Source organism: Hipposideros armiger, unplaced genomic scaffold, assembly GCF_001890085.2.
Source record: "Hipposideros armiger isolate ML-2016 unplaced genomic scaffold, ASM189008v1 scaffold_92, whole genome shotgun sequence".
Taxonomy (NCBI): Eukaryota; Metazoa; Chordata; class Mammalia; order Chiroptera; family Hipposideridae; genus Hipposideros; species Hipposideros armiger.
The window spans coordinates 3,173,993-3,175,611 of record NW_017731442.1 but is presented as its reverse complement, the minus strand read 5'-3'; the positions used below and the strand labels follow the sequence as shown (position 1 = coordinate 3,175,611).

Sequence of the window (1,619 nt, the reverse complement as noted above, 5' to 3'; positions counted from 1 at the left end):
TAACTTGTTCTTTTTAAGAGCTGCATGGTGTTCCATAATGTGGATTACCATGTTTGTCTTCCTTCTACCAACGAATGACTACATCTCCAAGTTCTTGTTATTTCTTCACTATCATTCCCAAAAAAAGCTGTGGCCCGAGTTTTATTGCGCGCACGTGCTTACGGGCTACATTTCTAAAGATGGACTAGCTCTGAGTGCTTTTTCATTTGTGAGCTCTGGGGAACCACTGCAGGTACGTTGAGACAAAACACACCCAGACCAAGGACCCGGCCAGAAAGAGATCCAGGACGGGTTCTCACTTAGCCCCTGACAGCTTTCTTCGTTTCATAATGGACGCTGAATTTGTTTTTCACCTCGCAGATGCAACAGTTCGCAGAACCGAAACCACACATACAACCAGTCCGCCACGGAGCACTGCAATTAAGAAAGCAGGGAAGGAAAACTACTCGGGTCCTACGGGCCCGTGACGCTTCCTTCCGGGAAACGGACCGGAAGCCGCTGCTCGAGTTTGCGTCAAACTCGACTTCGGGGGCCGTCGTAAAAGTGTCGTCCCTCGTCTCTTGGACCGGCCACAGGTTTCCGCTCGCCTTCGGCCGGGGGTCTGCAACTGCGAGCGTTAGTTTCCCTCAAGATGGCGGACGAGGCGGCTGGGGATACGGAGAGGATGGAAGTCAGCCCGGAGTTGCCGCAGACCCCTCAGCGCCTGGCATCTGTAAGTCCTTGTGGGCAAGTTCCTTTTGTACCCCGCAACCCCTCACTACCGCGCTCAGAAGGATGTGGGGCTTCACACCCTTATGGCGGCTCTGGGGAGGGGGGAGTCGTATGGATTGATCTTGAAGGAACCCACCAAATAAAGTTAGTCATCACCCGCATTCCTGCCGGCCAAGTCTACGGAATATAATGACTTTGTCATTTATTAGTGGTAACAAGCTAAAGCCTGTCACTATACTGAAGTAGAAAGAACTGGTGATGTTATTAGATGGTCTGGGGTGGGGGCTGAAGGCGGGGTTGGAGGAAGAGCCATTTTCCGATAGACGCTGCGCTAACCCCTCTAGGAATACAGGAAACAACACCTAGCTATTGCATAGCTGACCGTGTGGGGCCTGATGGTGTCAGGGTATGTTGCCAGTGTCAACTCATGTCAAGATATGGGGTGTAGGAATTATAGTCCTTCATTCTAGTATCTTGAGAACACCAGGCCTAACCCTCAAAGGGGAAACCCGTCATCTGTCGCTGCCTTTTAAAGGTGAAGAAGGGGCTTCCAGACATTTCAAGTCAGACCAATACCATTAATTAATATAGGAATCTATATGTTGCCCTTGTATTTTGAAAGAATGGGAAGGCAGAGATAATGAGCAAGTTTGAGTCAATAGTCTGGCTACAAGAGAAAGCTGACTGAGGAGGATAAGAGGTATGGGGGTAACATTCATTAGGTAATGTTCTGGATGTTTCCCAGCACCCCGTGGGGAGAAGTATAGGAAATATTCAAATATTGATCACTGCATGATGCTGAGCTTTATCAGCTTTTATCAGCTTGTCTTTATTCTTGCATATAGAAAAGTAGGAGGATATACACCTCTTTCTGAATTTCCTTTGGCTTGTGTTTTTTTTGTTTTTTT

General features: G+C 48.2%; 1 protein-coding gene across 2 annotated transcripts in view; it reads left to right on the top strand.

The window, feature by feature from the left end:
• The first annotated feature begins 506 nt into the window (after positions 1-506).
• Positions 507-1,619, top strand: part of UBR1 (ubiquitin protein ligase E3 component n-recognin 1) — a 119,590-nt gene continuing 118,477 nt past the window's right edge. Inside the window, exon 1 of one of the 2 annotated variants that reach the window (XM_019645004.1) lies at positions 507-712. In XM_019645004.1, the coding sequence (XP_019500549.1) occupies positions 632-712 (81 nt within the window). In that variant the 5' untranslated portion in view covers positions 507-631. The remainder of the gene's footprint in view (positions 713-1,619) is intronic. The other variant, XM_019645003.1, reaches the window with a different exon arrangement.